The sequence below is a fragment of the Microtus ochrogaster genome, linkage group LG1 (genome assembly GCF_000317375.1).
Source record: "Microtus ochrogaster isolate Prairie Vole_2 linkage group LG1, MicOch1.0, whole genome shotgun sequence".
Taxonomy (NCBI): Eukaryota; Metazoa; Chordata; class Mammalia; order Rodentia; family Cricetidae; genus Microtus; species Microtus ochrogaster.
The window spans coordinates 6,872,460-6,896,654 of NC_022027.1; the positions used below are offsets into that span (position 1 = coordinate 6,872,460).

Consider the following 24,195-nt stretch of genomic DNA (forward strand, 5'->3'; position numbering starts at 1 on the left):
AATAAATAAATAAATAAATAAATATTTTTAAAAAAAAGATAAAATTAGAAGGAAAATATCAAGAATAAGAGAAGGAAATCACCAGGAAAATAAAGAATAGAGTGGAAACGAATAAAGGTATGAAGGAAACCATCAAAAGTGTGTCTTTTCCCCTTAACCACCTCAGATAGAAAAGTCATAAAAGAGCAACTCTGTGGATTCCCTTTGAGTCCTGTGCTGCTGGAGCCTGACCCTCCAGGCAGTACACCAATGAACTGCATCCCCAGTCCCCAGCTGCAGTACTTCTCAACCTTCCTGATGTTGTGACCCTTCATAACAGTTCATTTATGCTGATCCCAACTGATGGATATTTGTATACTGTGTCAAAAAATGTATTGCTGTGATTGTTGTAATAAAAAAGCTGAACAGCCAATAGCTAGACAGGGGGTATAGCTAGGATTTCTGAGGAGAGAAAGGAAACAGAAAAGGAATCTAGGCGTGCAAGAGACACTAGGAGTCCTGGAGAGGACACAGGAAGTACAAGATGGAAGAGAGGTAATGCCATGTGATAGAATGTAGATTAACATAAATGGGTTAATTTAAGCTATAAGAGCCAGTTAAGAACAAGTCTATGGGCGAAGCTTTCATAATTAGGAAGTCTCCATGTTTAATTTGAGAGCTGGCTGGTAGGACAGAAAAAGACTTGTTATACCCAACCATAAAATTATTTTTGTTGTTACTTCATAACTGTAATTTTGCTACTCTCATGAACTGTAACATAATTATCTGTGTTTTCCGATGGTTGTAGGTGACCCCTGTGAAAGACTCATTCCACCCCCAAAGGCATCATAAACAAGGTTGAGAACCACTGTTCTAGAAACGGACTTAGGGTCTTATATATAGTAGGCAGAGGCTTTAGCACTAAACTTCTTCACTCAGCCATTAAGGAATTTACTTATTTCTGAGACAAGGTCTCCTGCAGCCCAGGATGGCTTCAAACTCACTATTTAGCAGAAGATGACCTTGAACTTCTGATTTTCCCATGCCCATTTCACAATGTTGGGATTATAAAGTATATGCCACTAGACCTGGCCATAAGTCTTTTCTTAGTATAGCTTTTATCAAAAGTATTGTTTTTCAGGAGTAGTCTTGTCACTTTTTTTTTGTTTTGACTTTTTAATTAGGTTCTCACTTTGCACCCCTGGTTGGTGCAGAATTGGCCATGTAGGGATCCCTCTGCATCTACCTGCTCAGTGCTGGGAGCAAAGGCATAAACCCCAACATCCGGTTCTTTCGTTTTGGTTCTGGAGATTGAACCTAGGGCCTCAAACATGCTAATGTGCTCTATCACTGAGCTCCCCGCTCCCCAGACCCTTATGGCTACTTTTCTGTTCTTGTTCAGATTAGTATGTACAAAATATATGCAAAGGAGAAAGGAGAAAAGAAAATGAATAACCTGTCATTGGCTAAATGAAAAGGCTGCTTATGAACATTTTATTCTTTCTGAAATAAATATTGTGTTGTAAACTATCCATGAGTAAGATTTATAATATACAGCAGGCAGGTACACAGAGAGCCAGCACAGTGAGTTTTGGAATGAGCCGTTCTAATTTAGGGAAGATACCAACCGTCAGCACTAGACACATACGCTGGTAATGAACTCACAAGAAAGAATCATAAAAGTTAAGGAGGAGGAGCAAGCTGTCCTAAGAAAAGAGTTTCTTGAGATAATAGTGGTGTCGGGTCATCTGTGAGGCTCTGCTCTGTTCCCACTACGAGTTCAGTACCTGACATAGAGCAGCTGCCACCGAAAAATTTGCTGATAGGCTTCCAGGCACTAGAATTTTACACATTTTTACATAGCCTCTCATATAAACACTTTCCTAGCAACTTCTCTCTTCATTATCTTTACTTCATTAGCTCATTATATATGCTGTAATTTATACAGTAAGTATATTATTTAAAAGTACTTCAACAAGTACAAGATTATGACACTGAATAGGATAGACTCTAAACTGCTTGGATAAGATCTTGAAATCACATTATCCAAGCAAAGTCAAAACGAAATCGGTTCATATAACACCAAAATAAATGAAGTGAGACAGCGTCTGCCTTACAAGTTTATCAGTAACCTCTTATATACACATGTATTTCACAGCAGGCCGCCAGTCCTTCCATGTGATACCACAGATACCACAGGGTGCAATGATGAGACTCTACGATGAGACCTGGTCAGGAGGAAGTGGTGACTTTCAATCACCTTTCTTTCCTTCAATTTTAATTTAGTTTGGGAGAGAAAGAAGTCCATTTTCATCAGCTGTATCCAGGATTTTACAGATTACTGGGGATTCAACCTGAAGAACAAAAGCAATGACATTAGAAACTAACATATCTTCTCCTCAATGAATATAATAATATATAATAAGTTCTTGATTTGGATAAACCACTCAACATTTCCCCTACAAATTAGGCTTTTTTTTTTGAGATAGGGTTATGCTAGCCTTGAACACTTGGTAATCTTGAGTGTTGAGTTATAGACAGGTTCCATGATGCCTGGCATTAATAAAGATAACTGCAAAACTATTTTTAATCATTCATATAAAATATGAGATAGGTAAAGAAAATATGTTTTTCTTTTTAAGTAAATATGCCAATGGAGACAAGGTAGAAAGGATGGGGAAATGTATGGAGTTTGTAGTCGGAGTTTACCTGACTAGAACAGAAAAACATTATGGCAAAATAACCAGCTCTATTTAAAAGACAGAGAAAACACTACCTTAAAGATGAGTCAGCTGTCATGACAACTGCGAAAAAACAAAACAAAGCCCAAACACATACCAGGAAAAACAGTAGACAACATGTGACCAGATAAAATTTAAGTAGAGAAACAGAATCCTAAGAATTCAATGGAATAGAAAGAGATGGTAAGTGTTTCACAGATGGACAAACCGCACATAAAGAAGGAGTGCTTAGTGAAACTGGTGAAAGTTAGCAGAAATGAGCAGCATTTACACACGGGGTAGGCTAGCGGAGAAGGGTAATCAAAGGAAGTTTCTGAGATTCTGAAACAATTTCCAATTAATATGTTTAATTAGAATTTTAGGCTGGGCAGTGGTGGTGTACACCTTCAATCCAAGCACTTGGGAGGCAGAGACAGGTGTATCTTTGTGAGTTCGAGGACAGCCTGGTCTACAGACTTAGTTCCAGTACAACCAAGGCAACACATAGAAACCCTTTTTCTAAAAACAAAAACCAAAATAAATAAATAAGAATTTCAGAAACAGAAGAAAAAAGGAATAGGGCAGAAAAAAAAATCTTTGTGGAGATAATGGCCAAAATTTTTCTAAAATTTGTATGAACCCACAAGTCCTAGAAGCTATATATAGTTCAGAGGACAAGAACAGAAAATAGGACACTTTAGAACATAATCAAAGTTAGTATTATAGAGTCTTTAGAAAAAAATCTAAGAGGGTGTTTTCATGACTCTGAGGTAGCAAAAACTTCTTAGGACGGACACACACACACACACACACACACACACACACACACACACACACACCCCACAGTACCCATAAAAGAAAAAAACAAAAAACTGAGCATAACAGAACAATACAGTTTTGTTTATAAGAACACATTTTAAAAGGTGAATCTGCCACAGAGTATGAAAAAGGTGTGTACATTACAAAGAGCTTGTACCTAAAATATTTTTGAATTCCTAGAATCAAACCATGAAAAGATAAGTAACAACTGCAAAACTGGGTAAGAGATTGATAACGATTCTATTCCTTCACCAGCAGTCAGGCTCCTCTGAACCTCTGACTATGTCGTGGGCCCTGTCTCTGGCCTGCCTAGTCCATTTGTACCAAGAGAGAACCTCCACACTCAATTTCTCATCACTCTGGCTGCTTAGTCTCTTTGTGATTTTCTACTAACTCCTTTCTCTTGGCCTGTTGGCTACTGATACTGAGCTGTCTCTTCCATACTTAGACTTGAGCTTTACCTGTTTCTGCTACCGCAATAATTTATCTTGAATTTCATTTATGCATACAATGTATTTTGATCAAATGCCCTTCCTTTTAAGTCTTGGTACAGATAAAAACAGTACTGAAGAAAGTCTTCTTAACCATTTGAATATGTATCAGAATAACTTTTTCTTTATTAAAGTCTTGTTAGATGTAAGGCTTCACAAAAGTATATGAACGTCAATAACGTCATAAAAAGGTGTTGAGTACCATTCTTTGTATTAGAATGTAAACTGAACACGCTACAATGGCTATCAAAGAAGACGAAATAAAGCTAGTGAGGAGATGGAGTAACTAGACTCTCATGCACTGTACGGAGATTAACATGGCATTTGGTGAATCAATTGGTAGAATGTATTTCATATGACTTAGAAATTCCACTCACAAGTATTTATCCTTAATGAATGAAAACACATAACCAGAGAAAGACTTGTGAAAACAGTTTATAGTAGCCTTATTCATCATAACTAAACAAAAAAAGAAAGAAAGAAAAACAAACCAAATGCCCATCTGCAGAAGAACTGATTAAGCATGCGAAGTATAGTGTAAGAAGAATGTAATCTGCCAATGCTAAGAGAATGAAGTACTGACATATTCAACACTCAGCCAGGCACACACGGGATCTCCATTCATGTGGGATCCAGAATGAAGTACACCTAATCTATAGTATCAGAAACTAGAAAGAGGTATCCTTTGGCGATGGCGTATGAGAGAATTCCCTGTTGTGACAGACCTTATTTTAGGTGATAGTTAGAAGGCTATTTAAAATGGTTAAATATCATCAAACTCAGCATTTAAGATCTGTGCTTTGAGACATGATCTCATGTGTGCTAAGCTGCCTTGACCTCCGTATGTAGTTGATGATAGGAACAACTTATCGTCCTGCCTCCACCTCATAAGCGCTAGGATTACAGATGATCTTTCACGCCTACTTGGTTTTATACAGTGCTGGGAATTGAACACAGGACTTCACACATGCTAGGCAAACACTTTACCAACTGAGTAAATTATACCTCAAAAGAAAAACATGTCTATCAAATGCCTTTGTAGATTTAACACAAAAAAGTCAAGTATGTTCAAAATTTAAATATTTTCATTTAGTGGTACTGGGATTGAATCCAGGACTTCCCACACTCTAGACAAGTGCTTTCCCACTTAGTCCCTAAGTGAATTCTTGATGGTTTTCATTTTACTTACCCCAAGAATATACTGGCAGGAGTGAGGCTCGAGCATATATACAGTAACAGCATGAGGAGAATCGGATTCTTTACACCTAAAATACAGAGCACTTTAAGGTATTGCCTATGTCATAAAAAATAGTACTTTGTTATCTTATTAAGGTATTATAAATCTTTAAGTGGACCCAGAATAATTTAACTTAACACAATTGAATAATTTAGTTATTACATCTTATTGTAAAACTTCTGTCAAAGAAAAGTAGATAAAAGGATTCAACTTACTTTAGTTTTACAGTCACCTGTCTGGGTTTGTCAGTTATATCACAAATATCTCCATTTCCATAAAAATGTGACACCATCCTGAGTTGGAGAAACACACAAGCTTTATTACAGCCTTACTAATTAGAATAGCTGTAATGGGTAGTGTTAGGTTGGGAGTGTAGGTCCCAGTCCCTGGCATCTATCCCAGCCCCCAGGCCTGGTCTGGATTTCAAATCCCAGCAGGCCAGGTCCTGGCTCCACCCCCCAGGGAGGGGTCAGGACCACTTTTCCCCAGGGTACTCAAATGATACCCCAAAAGAAGAACACGTGGTCTTCCTTTTTCCTCCCGGGTAGAGTTCCTGAGGCTTCCCGGTTTCCCCTCGGGGCCACCCAAGAACGCAGATCTCCCATTAAACCTGGATATTTTTTAATTTGGCTTGTTTTGATTTGACTTGATTGGGAATTTTTGCGTCGTCAGAGAGCTCGTATTAGGAAATATTCCTAATATTTGGAGGTTCACACCACAGAGTCAGATTCTATACTAAAAATACAAATTAAAGAAACTTTGTACTATCTTTCTTAATGCTGTCCATATTACATATGGGTCAGATTCAAGTTTCTGAGGTTGGTGTGGTGGCTCAAATACTTCTAATACCAGCTCTTGGGAGGATAAGGGTGCAGGACAGCTGTGAGCCTGAGGTCAGCAGGGCTAACAGTAAGATTCTATCTCAACCAAGCATCCAGAAAAACAAACAAAACAAAGTAATACTTCTTTTTTTTAAGTTTTATTTATTACGTATACAGTGTCCTGTCTGCATGCATGCCCACAGACCAGAAGAGGGCACCAGATCTCATTACAGATGGTTGTAAGCTACCATGTGGGTGCTGGGAATTGAACTATAGACCTCTGGAAGAACAGCCAGTGCTCTCAACCACTGAGCCACCTCTCCAGCCCAGTAATACAGTTTTAAAGTTAGCCATTTTCCCAGCCCAGTATATTATTTACTTAGCAATTATTCCTTTCTGTTTTCCATCAAGCTGTTCCCATTAAACACTATTACGTATATGGGACAAAAAAAGCAAGCCTCTGCCAAAGTATAACTTTCAAAGTGAGTAATATTCAAAGAAAAGCTTTATGTTTTCTAGCCACACTATTCTAGGCTACAATGTTGAACACATGATGCTAAAAGCTATATTTTTTTTTCAGAAAACATAAGCCTAAAATAATGTCTAGCACACTCAACTCTTAAATATCTCTATTTGAATTTTCCTAAATTTGAGTCTGATCAGCCTGAACAGTTGGTGTATTTTGAAAGTAATTTCTCAATATTATCTCTTCCAGGAAGAAACAGTATTTAACATTTGAGAATGAACAAGAATTAATCTTTTAAATTTATTGAATAAGAGATTACAAGATGAAGTTAGTTATTCTTGGGTAGTAAGGTTAACTTACTTCTGGTAGTAATAAAACATACCCACATAGCACAAAAGATATGTGAACAGTGCTCAGAAAAACTAAGCAACAGGGAGCAATAACAAAGTATATTCAACAAGTTAAAAACATACAAACAAATGCTTTAGAAGAGCCCTAGTTCTAACTGAATCAAGTAATTATTTGAAGTGAGAGTTAGCTCAGCATTAGAGCACTTGCCTAGCAGAGATGCTGGTTAATCATGAAGGCCTGGACTCAATTTCTATCACTATACAAAAGAATAAAGCTGGGGCTGGAGAGATGGCTCAGTGGCTGAAAGCATTCACTGTTCTCCCAGAGGACCTGGCTCAATTCTCAGCATCCATGTGGCAGCTCACAAACATCTGTGACTCCAGTTCCAAGGAATCTGATCCCTTCCTCTGGCCTCTGTGGATGACATGCATGCATATGGTGCACACACGCATACATGCAAGCAAACACCCATACACACAAAATAAAAACAAAACCACACAAAAAGAATTAAGTCATTGTCATTAACACCACTGCCAATCTTTATTTTTTTTTTAACATTTTTAAAAAAGACTTATGTATTTTACATATGAGTGCTCTATCTGAATGTATACCTTCATGCCAGAAGAGGACATGAGATCACACTACAGATGGTTGGGAGCCACCATGTGGTTATTGGGAACTGAACTCAGAACCTCTGGAAGAGCAGCCAGTGCTCTTAACCACTGAGCCATCTCTCCAGCCCCCTTGAAGTGTTTTGATTGTTTGTTTTTGCTTATTTTTAGTATTTATTTATGTATGTATTTGGGTGTTTTGCCTGCTTGTACATCTGCACACCCAAAGAGGGTATCAGATCCCATGGGACTAGTGAGTCTCCATGTGGGTGCTGGGAATTGAACCCACATCCTCTCGTAGAACAGCCAGTGTTCTTAACCCAAGGCACCTCTGTAGTAAGGAGCTGCGGGCTGCGTTCCTCATCATCTCCCTTTTTGTCTAAACAAGATTGAACCAAACCCAATACAACTATATACAGTAGGAAGAGATACCAAATATAAAATTACGAACAACAAACAATATTAAGCAAGAAACATATAACAAAAGTTCTACTTAGCATTCTATTTCAAGGAGTCTAAATAATGTAGAGGGTAACTACAATTTTCTAATCTTCAACTCCATCAAAGATCTGAGAAGGGAAGTAATATTACTTGAGCAACCAGGAAGTACAAACGAGAAACTTCCAAAATGTACAACAAATGACAGAGAGAACTGACTACCTGGGCCCACTATTCCATCTATACACCTCTCCATCCCTATCATGGCAGTCTTACACAGCTATCACTGTTGAAGGCAGCAGGCAGGTTAGTGAATGTTATTACTAGGCTAGGTTATTTTACTTAAATGTCCTCATGACCTTATTGGGATATACTATTAGACAAGTAAGGCTTAAAAATTATATAATTTGCCCAAAATATTACTACTGAAGATCCAGCCAGAATTTGAACCCAGGTTGCCTGACTCCGAGACTGTGGGTTGGTGTTTTATTTTTGGAGACAAGGTCTCTCTGCATAGCCCTGGCTGGAAATGAAAATGTGCAGCATGATGTGCAGCTCATTACTGTGATCTTGATCCTGGGCTGTTTCTTTCCCCAAAGGAAAGGGATCTAAAGGCTGTCCCCTAAAATAACACTGATCTAAAATCCAAAATGTTACCTGTGTGTTTAAATTTTTTTTTTTTTTTTTGAGAGAGAGGGTCTTACTAACGTAGCACTTACTGTCCTGGAACTCACACTGTAGACCAGGCTGGTCTCATACTCAAAGATCTGCCTGCCTTTACCTCCCATGTGCTGAGATTAAAGACATTCAGTACCTTGCCCTGCTCTGTATATTCAAATTTTTAATTTATTAATATTTTGAGTATTAAAGGCAAATAGTCTTTACCTGACTGTCTGGGTGCCGTCGTCTTGAAGATGGTATGCTCTAGCAGTGTTTTTCTTAGCCCATTCAACATGCTCTTCTTGGTTCCATGTCCCCACAACCACAGAGGTTTTCCCATTGTCTTTGTCCTAGTATTTAGAAAAATACTAAATTTTAAAATTACATTTCCCTTTCTATGTGTGGGCATGTGGGTAGGCATGCTCAGGGTATCAGGCTTGACATCGGGTTCCTTCACCAGATGAGCGGCTATTTGAGACTGATGGTGTTTGTGGTAATGCATGTTTGACAGGAGCAAAGAGAGACGACTGTAAGCCCCAGTCCCACCTTCATCCATTCACCGGATAATGATGCGATGATGTCAGTCAAACTCAGGAAACAAATCTAAATGATTTTTATTCTGATTCTCTGAAAAATGTCATTTCTAGTTAGCCTAGCTCCAGATGGAGTAACTTGGTAATCAGTATCGTTTCCCTTTCTATCTCTCTGTCGTATTGATTCCTTCCTGGGGAAGCTTTTCTTTAGATCCTTCTTTTAAAAATTATTTATCATCATTGTATGTGTGCAGGGTACATACATAACTGAAGGCACATGCATTTGCAGTGCTGTGGAGGTAGGAGAGAACAACTCTTGGAAGCTGGTTCTTTCCTTCCAGCACAGGATCTGGGGCTCAAACTCAGTCTTCAGACTTCCGCAGCAAGTCCTGTCATGTACTCAACCATTCTGCCAGACCCTTTCTCTTTGGATTGTTCTCTAATACCTCAACCAAAAATTTAATTGATCATACCTATTTTATACACCACATACATACTACTATGCTGTTTTGAGAGAGATACCAAACCAGGACCTGAGCACACTGGAACAGTGCTTTCATCAAGCTACAGCCCTAGCACTACTGCTGTGCTTCTCAACTGTATCTCTGCTTGCCCTGAATCCATCCTCCCAAAGCATGTGTTGTAAACCTAATTCCTAGAATTACAATGTGGGGAAGTAGAACCTAAGGGAGGATATGTAAGTCTCGAGTACTGTATCTTTATAAGAGGTTGTTAAAGCTCCCATCCTTTCTATCTTAAAAAAAAATCAATTTATTCATTAATTGTATGTGTATGGGCATCTTGCCTATATGTATGCCTGTGCATCACATTCATGCCTGAAGCCCATGTGACCAGAACAGGATGTTGGATTTTCTGGGACTAGTTACAGATGATTGTAAGTGACCATGTGGTGCTGGGAATCGAACCCTTTGGAAGAGCAGTTATTGCTCTTAATCACCAAATCATCTTTATAGCTCCTAATCTCTCTCAGTCTTTCTTCCTCTTGGTTTGTGTCATTAGACAAAGCAGCCAGAAGGTCCTTGTCAGATTTAACCTCTAGAAATGTAAAATCTACTTTCTTTTCATTTTAAGTTATCCAGTTTGAATAACAAGGACGACCCTAAGAGGGATGCATGGATCACCCTAGGAAGGGGAAAGAGTTGAGATTTCCTGGGTACACTTGGGGGGCAGGGAGGGTGGCAGTAGAAGGGAGGGAATAGGGGATAAGAACGTGAAGGAATGGGATGATTGAGCTGGGGGAGGAATTAAAGGCATGCACCACCACCCCCTGGCTGAGCAGTACGTTCTTAACTGCTGAGCCAAATCACCAGTCTGTCACAGACTTTAAAGACTTTAATCCAAGGCTGCTGATGCAGTTCAATTTAAGAGCACTTGATATATTCACAAGGCCCTGGATTTGAGCACTGCAAAATAAACAACCTAGATCTATTCAGGGGTAGAACAACATAAATGCTATTCTATACCTCATGATATTGATGTACATGTTTGCCATAGCAGAATTCATATTTCCACCAACCAACACCCTAAAGGAAAGAAACAGAAGTTATTCAGAGAGAAGGAAGACTGCTGTAACAATAGCACTTGATAGTGGGAAAATATATAACTTTTATAAAATCAATAGTATAACAAAAACAAAGCACGACAGCCTGGTCTACAGTGAGTTCCAGGCCATCAGGGCTGTATGTTGAGTATAACAAAAACAAAGCACGGCAGCCTGGTCTACAGTGAGTTCCAGGCCATCGGGGCTGTATGTTGACTCCTTGTCTCCAAAATTACAGAAAAAACAACAATAAAAATTCACTAAAAGGAAAACAAATTAACTCTAGAATTAACTTCTTCAGAAGACACCTAAGACAAAATTTTCACCTTTGAGTGTATTTACACTGGCTTTAACAGCAAGAAGCAAAACATTACCTTTTAAGTTTAGGCCAAGTTTGAATTGTGGCTGTCGCATAACTAAAATGTGAGAAAGAAATCACTGATGTCCACCTAAGAATCAACTCATACATAATGGTCATAGGAAGTCAAGCTTTAATGAATAAAGAGAATATAATGGGTGTGGATTAGATTGTAGATATGTGGGGGACAGGACTACAGAAAGACAATATCCATTGGAGATGGCAGGATCCTGCATTTCTCTGTAGACAGTTTTGTTCAGTTCTTCCAAGGACTTTGGTTAGGTAACTGTCACACACAAGGTTGTAAGATAAATACTTAAGCTACAGATTCACTTTCTTACCCCATGAAAGCAGTAAGAGCCACTAAGGAACTCCTTTATGAGCTGGTCATCTGTCAGCTTGGATATATGGGTTGTTCCAACAGTGAGCAATGGCTGAGAGCCAACAGCAATAGGTTTGTGGATGGCTGGAAATCTCTCTTCTTTTGTAGATGGCAATTCTTCCTAAAGTTAACCAGATGTGTTTATGAGCTTTCATGACATGTTTTATAGTTACAACTGGTTATTACTTTAACAGAAATTTTTCCACTTAAGGTTTTAAGAAAGTGGACTTTGTGACAATAGAGAAGAGTCAAGACAAATGTTAGTTTCAGCCTCAAGTAACAAATATGATAATCCTCTGGCACACATAAGGAAAATGTCTACTTCTAGTCTGCTTCTTGTTTTCCTTTCGGTAAACACTTCGATTCTTAACTAAGTTTTCCATCCTTACATCTAATTTTGTAGAAGTCATTAAGGGTAAAGCTAAGGTAACAAGCAGGGTGAAAAGGAGCTGGTTGGGAATAAATAGGATCAGCAGTTACAATTACTCAAATGTAGCTCAATCTGGTTGTTGCTCTGGAGGAACTTGTAATTTACTGGAGTAAATACAAAGTAATAAGGGCACCCAGAACTAAAGACTCATAAAGGAAGGGGTAGATGAAGCTGACTTTGACAAAGAACTGCAATGTGGATATTTTACCAAGAGAACACTGTTGAGTCAGCCAACAAACATGAAAAATTTGTGATGTGACTTAAGTATATGCTCTGTGTTTGTGTGCATATATGCATAAGGATTTGAAGAAAAGACTCATCAGGGGAAATATGTAGGGCTGTAATATTTAAAACTAAAGAGATCAAGTATTTTTTTTATGCTGGAAAACTATAGCTAAGAGGTCTGGATGTTGTCTTGTAGGTACTGAGCAAAGGTGTGCACTTGCACATGGGGGGTAGTGAGAGAGGGAGAAGAAGAGAGAGAGTGAGAGAGAGAGCGCCACTCAGGCTACCTAAGGCTACAAAGTGAGACCATGCCTCAAAAAACAAGCAAACAAACAAACAAAACAACACTTAGGTTTCTTTTTTTGGGTCAACTGGATAGAGAATAGTTTGTTTTGTACACTGTGACTATTCTTGCTGTAAGCACAGTACTTTAAAAGCAGTGGGAAAATGAGGCGCAATAGAACATGATTTTAATCCTTGCACACGGGAGGCAGATCTCTGAGTTCGAGCCACTTTGGTCTACATACTGAATTCCAGGATAGCCAGGGTTACAGAAACACCTTGTCTCAAAATTAAAAAGCAAAACAAAACAAACAAAAACAGTGGGGAAGATAAGGGTTCTGAAAAAACTGAAAAAATGATGAGTGCGATATAACTGAAAAAAACATATGTGGCCATGCCCAACAGACAGATGAAGGGGAAGGCAGTGTATCAACAGGAAGCACACAGAGATGGTTAAAGGAGAACAACAGGCTGAAGTGAAAAATGCTAAGAGCTGGAGCTAGGGCGGCTTTTTTTTTTTTTTTAAAGCTTAATTGGAACAACTACTTAGAAATTTAATAGGATGTTAAACTTAGAAAATATTGTGTGTGACACTGGAGAGACAGATCAGCAATTAAAACACCTGCTACTGTTGCAGAGGACCTGGGTTTGGTTTCCACAACTCACATGGCAGCTTACAATTGTAACTCCAGTTTCCAGGGGATCAGACTCTCTTCTGGCCTCCATAGCTACCAGGTACACACATTGCACATGTATATACATGTAGGCATTCACATATATGCATACAAGTAAAATACATCTATATAAATTTTTTTAGAAATTATGTAATTGTATGAGAATGTTACAATTTCTGAAAAGTATAATTGTTAAAAGTGCAAGAAAAAGAATTGAAATTATTCAAATAATTAGGATTAAAAATTTGAAGTCAATAAAATAAATTTTCATTATTATGCTACAGAAATAACACATTGATACAGGTTCTGAAACATGGAAAAGGAAGCACTGAGAAACTATAATTAGTTAACCCTCTTACCTCTTTATTTCTCTTAAATGGCACCCTTAATATCTCTTCTTGCTGCTCCAACTGTCTTAGTGTGAGGGGTTTAAAGGGAGATCCTGGCAGTGATTGGCAGAATATATCATTCACAGGAGAGGCTCTGAACCTATTCAGAAGGAAAAAAAGCATTAAGGCTAAACGTGAATGCTTTAAAGTGCATGTGTGCTGTATGTTTAGAATACTGAATGAAGGTCGTACCTGTATTTAGGGTGACTACACAAGAGTGGTGTCAAAATGACAACTTCATATTCACACGTGGTAACTTCAGCCACTGAAAGGATTTCATGCTTAGATTCAGGATGGCATATGTACATCACAGTGCTTGATCTGGGTCGGTTCTGTTTCAGACTACAAGGTGTACCATTGCCCATTCCCACAGGATAGTACGGTGTCATCTGACCTTCAATATTTTTAGTAGGGATCTTAAAAAAAAGTGTAGGCAGATTTTTTTTATTAGAAATTTGAGGTGGGTTTGAGGATGGGGGAAGTATTTATTCTGAAAGAAAACTCCTTTTTTTTTAAACAGAAGATGAAAATGTCTGTACTTTCTTTTAAGTCAGCATTAATGTTCTTATTCTTAAGTTTGTGAGCAGATATGTATTTAGGGATAGTATAATACAGAATAAAGTATTTGATGCTAAAATTAAAATATTAAGTCAATGTACATTTAAGTGAGGGGTACAAACATAGGATTGATATGAGTTATTGTCAAGAGTGTTAAAAAAATAAATTAAACTAACAAAAATATTTACTATACTGGTCTGCTTAGCTCTTTCTTCTCTAACCTCGTAGAGAATGTTGTTCATAATTTAGATTCTATAAGTTTTAAGGCTGATTTCCAAATAGAGCAAATAGTAAAAAGGAAGAAAAGAAAGCAAGCAGAGGCATTTTTTGAAGTACAGGAATTGCTCCTTTTACATACTATTCTGAGTCATCATTTGATGGACATATATTAAATACCTACATGTATATGCATGGCAGCTTTGCACTGCACAGAGATAAAAGATAGTTTCTACTCTTAGCCTCTATTTTTAAAGGCCATATAGGCAGGTAGCTTGCTATTTACACATGCAATTTATCTGTTACATTCATAGAAGAGGAACATGCACTAAAAATGTTATTACCACTGTTTGTAATGCTACATAGAAAGCACCAATGCTATGCACTGAAGTGATAGATTGGTATCACAGCGTTTCCCAGACAAGTAATTAATATTATTATTCTTTTAGTAGTGGAGATTGAGTTTAGGGTGTTGTACATGCTAGACAGTGTTCTACTAGTGGGCTATAGCTTCACTCTTCCTTGTTAATTTTTTGACATTACTTCTATGTATTTGCATACACAGCACATGTGCTCTCTGTGTGTGTGAAGTCAGAGAACAGCTTTCAGGATCTAGTTCTCTCCTACCATGTGGAAGGCAGTTGGGCCAGGAAGTCCTTGAATTTGTGATTCTCCTGTCTCAGTCTCCCAAGAAGTTGGGATGACAGCCCTGTGCCAGCAGGATCAGCTGACAGTTTATTTACATATTATTTTAAAAGTAAATAGAAGGATCACAGCATTATTTATTTTCTGAGACAGGGTCTCACTTGTGTATATAGCCCAGATGGCCTAGAACTAGGTATGTAGAGCAGGCTCACAGAGATTTGTCTGTTTTTGATCCTGAATGCTGGAATTAAGGGTGTAAACTATCATCATGCTCAATTGGCAATTATAGGCTGAGAGTGCTTGTTCGTTTCCCAACTTCTCAGCCCCAAATAATCACACAGAAAACATATTAATTACAGCACTACTTGGACTATTAGCTCAGGCTTCTTATTAACTAACGCTTACATCTTAAATTAACCCATTTTGATTCATCTGTGTATCGCTACAAGACTGTGCCTACTTCTAGTAGGCATCCTTCTCCTTTGGCAGCTACATGGTGTCTCTCTGACTCCGTCACAGAAAAACCAGCTGTCATGAACTATGAAGTTTATTTGATTCACTTCTTTGAGGCATTAGACCAAGAACATATGTCTAGCTTCTGTCACTTAAGTCATACCTAACAATGAAGTATGAAAAATTAATACATCACTTGCCTCATTTAACTTTTCTTTTTCTTCTTCTCGTTCTGTGGAAGCAATGCAAGAAAAAGGTGAACATACAAAATAAACATTACATCTATATGATACATATTAATCAGTTTTAACTTAACTTTAAACTTCTTTCTAAAGAAGACAAAACAAGGTTTTTATCTCTCTGCTTTTTTAGGTGGGAGTTGCTGGGTACTGGAGCCAGGGTCACATGTGCTAGGTGTTTAAACTCTCTCTTCTCAGGCCTGCCCTTCTATTTGAAAGTTAGTGTTTGCAAAATGAGTGTCTATGAAAGACCCAAGTGTGATTCCTGGGAATGACAAGGAGAAAGGAGAGAAGCAATTCCCAGCAGTTTTCCTCTGACTCTTTCATGCATGCAGTGACACATGTCCATACATTAAAGAAATAGCTGTAATAGTAATAATGCATACAAAAGATAATATCCAGGGAAATTTCTTTCTCCCTATCTTTCTTTTTCTTTTCTGGAGTCATTTCATGTTGCCTAAGTAGGCCTTACTATGTAAAGAGAATGGCATTGAATCCCTGATCCTACTGTTTCTACCACCAAAATGCTAGGCAGTCCTGTACCACCATGCCTGGATTTAAACTTCAATTAGAACTTAAATGTTAAACCAAAACCCAGTAATACTATCATCACTTTTAGAGACTAACCTTTTTCAGACAGCAGATTCTTAGCCAACATATTCCCAAGATAGTATTCATGAATATTTACTTTCTACATTAAAAAAAAATACAGTATTTTACAAACATATTTCTTTAGCTACAACTTAAAAACTATATCATTATGAATTTATTTCATATTTTATATTTCAAGGAAAACATACTTGGCCAGTTTCTTTTTCTTCATGGTATTGTCGAATATGTTTCCCATGACATACTTCATAAGTCCAGTAAGATTCAATCTAAGAAAGATATATGTTTTTAAAGACACAAAAGTCATATAATCAATTGAATTTTACTTGAAATTTTTAGCAGATGGGCAGATTCTCCCTCAAATCTGGAATAAATTTTTATGAAGTGACACTTATAATCATGCCACACAAAATGGCAAAACTTCTGAAGTGTATTTGGATTCTAATAATTGGCTCTGTATGAAGATTATGTGGTTTAAATAGAGCTATAATGTGTCTGCATGTGTAATAACTATCTGGCTTCTTTTCTACATAGCTTAAAAATAGCAATTAGCATTTTATGATTCTATCATGTAAGAAAGCTTGCCTTTGAACTAAAAACATCCAGTTTTCTAGTGCCTGACACTTTGATATCAGTGTACTATCTACTGCACGTATAAGAATTTAAATGAAGATCATACTAGCAAGCAGCAAGATTTGTACCTAACTTAAAATGTACCATACCATAATACAGCAAGATGAAAAGCCATTTTAAGGCTCTACTGGCTACTAGACACTTACTTTAAAATGTACATAAAATACATACTCTGTAGGAGCAACTGCTCTGTTTAAATAGTGGTTCCAAAAGCTCTCTTGGATTGGGGCCTTTGTAATCCTTTTCTTCTTCCTAAAAAAAAACTAGAGTTTAACATACATTTTTTTTTGAAACTTCATCCAACTCTGCTGTTTGGTTATTAATTCATTGGTTAAATCACAAATGCTTGGAAATAAAAGAGAAAATAAGTCAACATCTTTAATAAGATCCTATGGTATGTCACTTCTTTCAAATGAACTGAAGTATAAAATATGAAGCCATAGAATAATCTTCCATAGTATTCATTCTTTTTTAAAAAAGGTTTTTAAGTATAAGTTTTCTAGACAATCTTTGTAAACTTATTTCAGAATTTTTGATTGCCTATATCCCACCCCCAAATTCTAACTATGGAAGTTTTAGAATGGTTCTGTCGTGGAAAGGTGTTTTCAGTTTCCTACATATTTTAATACTTCAGACTTGAACCACTGGTGTGGTTGTGTGGGTACATTTTGTTTCTAAGGGTTTTAGAGCAGTATGGAACAGCTGCCTTGCATAGATTTCAACTTAACAAAACTTAAGAAAAGCACTGACTTTACTGTTCCACTTTACAGACCACGAGAAATGGCTAAAATTCATTGAGTGGGGGAACTGAGTTTCAAGTCTGCCCAGGGACCCACAGCTAACTGTAGCCTCTACCTCAGCCTCCTGGCTCCTAGGCTGCTGTCCTTTCCATTTTACCATGCTGCCTCTCCTGTTTCATCTTGAAAGAAGTCATTGCCTTGAAGGATGGATAAGAGGCAGTTAGGGTATTTTAGGAGAGAGAAAAGGGCATGAGCTAAGGTAGTGAGAAAACATAAGGTACCTAGAGAATTATTTATTATAAGAAATTATTTATGAAAACACTATGTTTACATTAAAATATTATATTGTGCTTGAAAACCATCATTTGTATAAAGGAAAACAAATACAGAGTTAGCTTTTTATTCAAAACATTAATAACTAATCCCCTCCATTTCTGTAATTTTAGACAAGGTCTCACAATGTAGGACAGGCTATCTTTAAACTCATGACAATCCTTTTGCCTCAGTCTCCTGAGTGTTGAGATTATAGATTTGAACAACTAGCAGGCTGTTAATTTTTTCCAAAATGAAGCCCCAAGTCAAAGAAAACAGAATAAGGGATTAATATATTTATGCTATAAGGTTATTGAGAATCTTGTTACTTGATTTTAAGGTACATGACTATAGGGTTGTAAAATACATATATTTGGTGAAAGGAATCAGCAATGTATGTATAAAAAACATACCTCATCCCCACTCGTCACAAGAGGAAGTATACATTTGTATTTTTCTTTATCTGGAGTTGTCATGATGACATAATTATCTTCTTTATACAAAACTCCAGTTGTAGGCTAGAAACAGAATAAAAATTACATTTTTTTTCAGTTAAAGTGTATTACATTGAATAAATTCAGTACTAGTTAGAACAAAGGTTCCTCAAATCAATTTATTTTTTCAATGGAAGATCTGTTTTGTTTTGTTTTTGTATTCATTTTTAAAGACAGGGTTTCTCTGTGTTATTAGCCCTAGCTGTCCTGGAACTAGCTCTGTTGACCAGGCTGGCCTTGAACTCAGAGATGTGCCTGCCTCTGCTACCTAAGAGAACTAGACAGCAGAAAACAATCAAATTGAGAGCTGAAATCAACAAAATGAAAACAATACAAAGAATAAATGAAACAGAGTTGGTTCGTTGAGAAAAATCAACAAAATAGATAAACCTTTATCCAAACTAACCAAAAGGCAGAGAGAGAAGATCCAAATTATCAAAATCAGAAATGAAAAGGGGAACATAACAACAGACAGGGAAGAAATACAGAGAACCACCAGGTCATAATTAAAAAACCTGTACTCTTTCGAAAAGTCAGAATGATATGCTATTCTTATGGTACTAAGGGATTTTAAGGAAACCTCTCAACATATATATTTGAGTCAGCAACAAATAGTTGCTGACTGACAATATGCAGAGTTACTTTGCATACTGAAACCATTGAATTTATACCAGATGATACAGAATTGACTTTATTATTTATTCAGTTACAAGATACAATCAGGAATAGGAATCATCCCATATACGTAACACACAGCTGACCCCATACAGGTCTAATAGGTCCTGTAGCACAAAGCAAAGTAGAAACTGATCAATTATTGATTGGAAATGTGCTGAAGGCCTCAGAATTTCAAAAAAGAAACATCGTGACAATAGCAAAAGTTTCTAAAAAGACTTTTCCATCACGTGGCAACAAGCCAAGAAAATTATAAGAAAATGTTCCTACTTGTTTTTTATACAACCAAACACCACTACCTGCACGAAGTAACCCAAAGGGTACTCCAAAGAATGAAATCTGGCAGATGGACGTGTTCCATTTTGTAAAATTTGGAAAACTAAAATATGTACACCATACCATTGATACTATTCAGGTTTCAATGAGAAAATGCTTTGAGCTTGGAAAAATCTGATTGGATAATCACACAATTGCCAGAAGTTATGACCATCGTGGGTATATCTGTACAAATAAAGACAGACAAAGCTCTAACATATGTCTCTAAGAAAATGAAACAGTTTTTTGATTATTATAATATAAAGCACATTATAGGTAACACCACACAATCCTACAGGACAGGCAGTTATAGAAAGATCAAATAGATTCTATTGGTCCACCTGTCTGTTTTTGTGCCAATACCAATCTGTTTTCAATACAGGTCTATAGTAGTGCTTGGAGTCAGGGATGGTGATGTGTCCGGTATTGTACAGGTTTTGGCTATCCTGGGTTTTTTGTTTTTCCATATGAAGTTGAGCATTGTTCTTTCAAGGTCTGTGAAGAATTGTGCTAAGATATTGATGTAGATTGCATTGAATTTGTAGACTGCTTTTTGTAAAATTTCCCTCTTTTACTATGCTGATTTTACCTATCCATGAGCTTGGGAGATCTTTCCATTTTCTGATATCTTCTTGAATTTTTTTCTTTAAAGACTTAAAGTTCTTGTCATACAGATCTTTCAGTTACTTGGCTAGTTACCCCAAGATATTTCATGTTGTTTGTGGCTATTTTGAAGGATGATGCTTCTCTGATTTCTTTCTCAGACCATTTATCTTCTGTATACAGGAGATCACTGATATTTTTGAGTTAATCTTGTATCCTACCAAATTACTGAAGGTGTTTATCACCTGTAGGAGTTCCTGGTAGAATTTTTCAGGTCACTTATGTAAATTATCATATCATCTGCAAATAGCCAAAGTTTGACTTCTTCATTTCCAATTTGTATCCCCTTGACCTCCTTTTGTTGTCTTATCGCTCTAGCTAGAACTCTGAATACTGAGTATTAAATTAAGTAGATATGGACAGAGTAGACAGCATTGTTTTGTTCCTGATTTTTGTGGAATCACTTTGGTTTTCTCTCCATTTAGTTTGATGTTGGCTGTTGGCTTGCTATACATTGCCTTTATTATGTTTAGGTATGTTCCTTGTATCCCTGATTTCTCTAAGATCTTTATCATGAAGGGGTGTTAGATTTTATCAAAGGCTTATTCAGCATCTAATGAGTCAATCAAGTGTTTTATTTTCTTTCAATTTGTTTATATGGTGGATTACAGTGATGAATTTTCATATGTTGAACAACACCTACATCTCTGGGATGAAGTCTACTTGATCAGGGTGGACGATTTTTTCTGATGTGTTCTTGGATTCAGTTTGGCAGTATTTTCTTGAGTAGTTTTGCTGTCTAGAGGCATAAAGACAGACACGTGGATCAAAGGGATCAAATCAAAGACCCGGATATTAATCCACATACCTGATTTTGACAAAGAAGCTAAAATTATCCAATGGAAAAACTAAAGCAATTCAACAAACGGTGCTGGCATAACTAGATGTCAACATGTAGAAGAATGCAAATAGATTCATATCTATGCCCATGTACAAAACTCAATTCCAAATAAATCAAAGACCTAAACATAAATCCAGCTACACTGAACCTCATAGAAAAGAAACTGGGAAGTAGCCTTGAATCCATTGGCACAGGAAACCAATTCCTGAATATGGCACTGGTCATTCAGACACTGAGATTGACAATTAATAAATGGAACTGAGAAGCTTCTGTAAGGCAAAAGACACAGTCAATAAGACAAACGACATCCTACAGAATGGACAAAAATCTTCACTAACCCCACATCAGACAGAGGGCTGATCTCCAACATATACAAAGAACTCAAGAAACTAGACATTAAAATATCAAATAATCCAATTAAAAATGGGGTACAGTTCTAAACAGAGAATTATCAACAGAGGAATCTCAAATGGCTAAAAGTCACTTAAGGAACTGCTCAACACCCTCAGCCATCAGGAAAATGCAAATCACAACTCTGAAATACACCTTACACCTGTCAGAATGGTTAAGATCAAAAATATCAATGATAGCTTGTGCTCAAGAGGATTTAGAGTAAGGGGAACACTTCTCCATTGCTGGTGGGAGTTCGAACTTGTACAGACACTTTGGAAAACAGTATGGTGGCGTCTCAGAAAACTGGGAATCATCTACCTCAAAACTCAGCAATACCACTCTTGGGCATATACCCAAAGGATGCACATTCATACCTCAAGGACATTTGCTCAGCTATGTTTATAACAGTGTTATTTGTAATAGCCAGAACCTAGAAGCAACCTAGGTGCCTCTCAACCTAAGATGGATAAAGGAAATGTGGTACATTTACACAATGGAGTACTACTCATCAGCAAAAAACCAATGACATTTTGCAATCTGCAGGAAAATAGATGGAACCAGAAAAAATCATCCTGAGTGGGGTAACCTAGACGCAGAAAGACAAACACGGTATGTACTCACGCATATGTGGATATTAGGAATGAAGCAAGGATAACCAGTCTATAATCCATAACCCTAAAGAAGCCATGAAACAAGGAAGACCCAAAGACAGACATATATGGATCCTCCACTTCCCCTGGGAAGGGGAAGTAGACAAGATCTCTTTATTAAAGTGGTAATGTAGGGGATACGGGAGGGTGGTAAGGGGGTGGGGAGGCAAATATGAGGGATCAGGAAAGTCGAGTTGTGGGAAGGACAGAGAGGGAGAGGAAGGAAAGAGATACCTTGAAAGAGGGAGCCATAATCGGGTTAGGGAGAAACCAGGCACTAGGAAAATTCCTAGGAATCCACAAGGAGGACCCCATCTAAGAATGTGAGCAATAGTGGAGAGAGTGCCTGAACTGCTCTTCCCCTGTAATCAGATCTATGGCTACCTTAACTGTCATCATAGAACTTTAATCCTATAACTGATGGAAGCAGAGATCCATAGCTAAGCACTGGGTCGGATTCTTGGAGTCCAGCCATAGAGGCAGGAACAATATTACGAGCAAACGGGCCAAGACCATGTGGGGAAACCCACAGAAACAGCTAACAGTTTTTGTCATATTAATGGTCATATAGAGTACTAATTCTAGAAAAAGGTTTCATCTACCTTTCTGTAGATGAATTCAGACTTGAGTCTCTATCAGTTTTCTGCAGTGAACCATGAGCACACCTAAAAGTGACCTTTGAAGTTTCCAAAAGAAGGATGGAGCCTCACAACAATTCTTCCATAACTATAACACCACCACCATGAAAAATATCATGTAAAGACTGGTTTTGGACTACAAACTGCTCAGAACAATTTTGAGGTGGCTAGCCGAGATGATCCAGCCTCACAGACTACTTTAGCCAGGACTTGAGACAAGCCCTGCACTTTCCCATTATGCTGAGACTGAACAAAAATGACACAGCTACCTCTCCCAGGGCTTGACAATTAACCCAAATTTTTCTTTTTAGGATTCCATAAAAATATCAATGCCCCCAGACAGCAGGATGTACATTTAAGAATACAATGCCCAAATTCCCAATAGGTGGGGTTGGTGGTTTTTGGTTGTTCAGTGGGCTATGGATATTTATTATTTTTTAGGATAGTTACAAGTTTTTATTGGTTACAGTGAGGAGTAAAGCTGAACAAGAGATTAGAGTCACAGTTCTTGTTTTGAAAAATAAAAAGGGGATACAGATATGATAAGATAAAAAGGTAGATTATTGAATCTACTTTTAAAAAGAAATTACTAATTATTTTAAATATTTTTACATTGGATTGGACTTTTGTATATTGTATACAAATTCCGTATATTGAAACAAATTTGATATTAATCTTTTTTTTTTTTTTTTTGGATTTTCGAGACAGGGTTTCTCTGTAGCTTTTGGTTCCTGTCCTGGAACTAGCTCTTGTAGACCAGGCTGGCCTCGAACTCACAGAGATCCGCCTGCCTCTGCCTCCCAAGTGCTGGGATTAAAGGCGTGCGCCACCACCGCCCGGCGAATTTGATATTAATCTTGTTGGAACACACTGTACATACATTTCTAGTCTTGTTTCAAAGTATTGTACCTATGCAGCTCATTTAACAACGTAATACAAATTTCTAGTTCTTGAAAGTTATTATTATCAACTGTTTAGGACAATAAGGAAATGCAGGTAAGTAATTGGTCACCTAGTACAATTAAACTTGTAGCTACGTTAGGTATGTTCTCAAGGTCACACTGAGATATACTTTAAATAGACAGGATGTCTTTAAAGACTTCAGAGGTTTACAGAATATGGCATTTAAAATGTTCTAATAGCATGGGTTATTTATTTATTTATTTATTTTTGACCATGAGACCTGCCTGCTCCTGGTAACACCAATCTACTTCAAAGGAGATAATGGATATCAATGAAACTCCACATGGAGTTTATGGTAAAAATAAGCCACTGGGAAGAAATTGCCCTGCCTTGACTGCTGGCAGTATGCTGTCCGAATTGACAAGGACACAAAAGAGAGTGACTGCCAAACATTGTGGAGATAAGGCTTCTTCAGAATATTCTGCATCACAGCATAGTCTGTTCAATATTCTAGGCCTGTAGGCTGAAGATGGATGCCCCAATGTTGCAGAGGAACTACGGGTGACTGTCCAGGCAGTCAGCTGTTTCTGCCATTCCTCACAGTTTTTTGGAAGTTGTTTGCTTGCATTTCCTGCTTACTCGGTTAATATTTCCTTTTCAGATCTCTGAGGGAAAGCCGGGCGATGGTGGCACACGCCTTTAATCCCAGCACTCGGGAGACAGAGGCAGGCTGATCTCTGTGAGTTCGAGACCAGCCTGGTCTACAGAGCTAGTTCCAGGACAGGCTCCAA

The 24,195-nt window shown here is 37.5% G+C and overlaps 1 protein-coding gene across 1 annotated transcript in view; it reads right to left on the reverse strand.

The window, feature by feature from the left end:
- Positions 1-1,452: 1,452 nt before the first annotated feature.
- Erlec1 (endoplasmic reticulum lectin 1) overlaps positions 1,453-24,195 on the reverse strand; it is a 27,028-nt gene continuing 4,285 nt past the window's right edge. Inside the window, exons 2-14 of the mRNA XM_005359182.3 lie at positions 18,246-18,350; positions 16,952-17,032; positions 16,339-16,416; positions 16,166-16,229; positions 15,500-15,531; positions 13,620-13,843; positions 13,398-13,527; positions 11,387-11,548; positions 10,611-10,670; positions 8,819-8,943; positions 5,462-5,539; positions 5,199-5,274; positions 1,453-2,333 (exon numbers count right to left, since the gene is read on the reverse strand). Of these exons, the coding sequence (XP_005359239.1) occupies positions 2,262-2,333; positions 5,199-5,274; positions 5,462-5,539; positions 8,819-8,943; positions 10,611-10,670; positions 11,387-11,548; positions 13,398-13,527; positions 13,620-13,843; positions 15,500-15,531; positions 16,166-16,229; positions 16,339-16,416; positions 16,952-17,032; positions 18,246-18,350 (1,287 nt within the window). The 3' untranslated portion in view covers positions 1,453-2,261. The remainder of the gene's footprint in view (positions 2,334-5,198; positions 5,275-5,461; positions 5,540-8,818; positions 8,944-10,610; positions 10,671-11,386; positions 11,549-13,397; positions 13,528-13,619; positions 13,844-15,499; positions 15,532-16,165; positions 16,230-16,338; positions 16,417-16,951; positions 17,033-18,245; positions 18,351-24,195) is intronic.